We start from the raw sequence: 2,220 nt of genomic DNA on the forward strand, positions 1-2,220 counted from the left end.
TTACCTCCCGTCTCCAACGTCGCACCCCTGCCGTTCAGGACAACGACGAGCATACCCGGGATGGTGTGGGGGGTGTCGCCGTGCGTCGCGGGACCTGGACGACCCCACACCAAGTAGCCTAAATGACGAAAAATTAATGTGATGTACAAAATGGTCCATGTGGGGGACAACTGGCCTCATCACTTTCACCAGCAACACCAGGACATAAGCTAATTGGTACCATCTATAAGATAAGACAGACTCCAAAGAAAGAAACCATTCATGAACCAAAACAAGTATGGCTAATACACTTGCAAAGCTAATATTCATCCCTGCCCCTGGGGTTGGTCATATCATGTCAACCGTCGAGATCGCAAAACTACTCGTGAATCGCGATCAACGTCTCGCGATAACCGTCCTTGTCATCAAGCCTCCCAGCTCGAGTTCTGGCTCAGCTATTGACACCTACATCGAATCATTAGCTAAAAGCACCATGAACCGGATATCCTTCATTCAACTCCCTCAAGATGAAACCCCATTAGTTGACCCCAAATCTCCCATGTCTACATTCAGTGAATTCATCCCTAGTCACTGCAAATATGTTAGAAATGTTGTGGCTGACATGATAAGTCAACCGGGTTCGGGTCGGATAGCAGGGTTTGTCATTGACATGTTTTGCACTTGTATGGTAGATGTGGCTAATGAGTTCAATGTTCCAACCTACTTGTTCTTCACTTCTAATGCTACTTTTCTTGGATTTAAATTTTATATCCAGACACTTAGTGATGATATGAACAAAGATGTTATTGAGCTCGGAAACTCGGATACCGAGATTTCGGTTCCAAGTTTTGTGAAACCGTTGCCGACCAACGCCTTTTGGTGTCTTGTCCACACTAGAGAAGGACTAGATTTTGTTTTGAGGTCGGTTCGGAAACTTAGAGAGGTTAAAGCAATCATGGTTAATACGTTCTTGGAATTGGAAACACACGCGATGGAGTCGTTGTCTGCTGACGTCAGCATCCCGCCGGTGTATCCGGTGGGACCTATACTCAACCTAGAAGGTGGTTCTAGAGGCGGAAAATCGTTTGACCATGACATCATTAGGTGGTTGGATGGTCAACCGCCTTCCTCGGTTGTGTTTTTGTGTTTTGGGAGTATGGGAAGTTTTGATGAGGCCCAAGTGAAGGAGATAGCTCGTGGATTAGAGCAGAGTGGCCACCGGTTCTTGTGGTCCCTACGCCGACCTCCGTCGGATCAAACATCAAGGGTCCCAGGAGAGTATGAGGATCCGAGTGTGGTGTTGCCGGAAGGGTTTATGGAGCGAACACGTGGAATAGGGAAAGTGATCGGGTGGGCACCGCAAGTGGCGGTGTTGGCTCATCATGCAGTGGGAGGGTTCGTCTCCCACTGCGGATGGAACTCATTGTTGGAGAGTTTATGGTTTGGTGTACCGTTAGCAACATGGCCGTTGTACGCTGAGCAACAGATGAATGCGTTTCAAATGGTGGTGGAGTTGGGATTGGCGGTGAAGATAAAGTTGGATTATAGGAAGGATGCCTATACTCCTAAGGTTAATACAGTCATTGTGACAGCTAAGGAGATAGAAAGTGGGATAAGACGATTGATGGAGGATAACGAGGTTAGAACAAAAGTGAAAGAGATCAGTGCGAAGAGTAGATCTACGGTGGTGGAGGGTGGTTCATCATATGCGTCTCTTGGTTGTCTTATTGAAGATTTTGTAAGAAACGTTTCTTGAATTGAACTTATTAAAGTTGAAGTCTTGTTTTCAATTGATGTTGTAAGAAGGTGAACCACAAATGTAGGCTTTGTGTTGATAGGTGGTCCATGTGTCGTCTTTTTTTTAATTATTGTAGACGTGATTGATATCCATCTTGTTTGTCGTCTTTACTTCATTCTACATAGCCACGTTTCGACTTTATACATAAGTTTATATCTGCCTTATGTCTTCTTCACCATTTCACTTCCTACCATTTAAAAAATTCTTAAGAATTATATATTGATTTTCTTGGTTATATAAACCAAGAGTGGTTATGTTGTTAAGCAAGAATCTATTACACATGGGCTCGAGATTGATGGTCCATGGATATTAGGTAGAACACTTCAAGTAAGCATTGTAAGCTCTCTTGTAAAACAGAACACTGGTAGCCTCAAAGTAGTGAAAGAGGATTTGTTCATGAATCATGCCAATAAGCTCACACGTGAGAATAATATTCGTTTGTC

The 2,220-nt window shown here is 44.1% G+C and overlaps 1 protein-coding gene across 1 annotated transcript; it reads left to right on the forward strand.

The window, feature by feature from the left end:
• Positions 1-218: 218 nt before the first annotated feature.
• On the forward strand, positions 219-1,945 carry LOC110900016 (anthocyanidin 3-O-glucosyltransferase 2). The gene has a single exon (XM_022146917.2). It carries the CDS (start codon positions 278-280, stop codon positions 1,733-1,735), a length of 1,458 nt encoding a protein of 485 aa, XP_022002609.1. The 5' UTR covers positions 219-277; the 3' UTR covers positions 1,736-1,945.
• Positions 1,946-2,220: the final 275 nt, after the last annotated feature.

Source organism: Helianthus annuus, chromosome 13 (genome assembly GCF_002127325.2).
Source record: "Helianthus annuus cultivar XRQ/B chromosome 13, HanXRQr2.0-SUNRISE, whole genome shotgun sequence".
NCBI classification, from domain to species: Eukaryota; Viridiplantae; Streptophyta; class Magnoliopsida; order Asterales; family Asteraceae; genus Helianthus; species Helianthus annuus.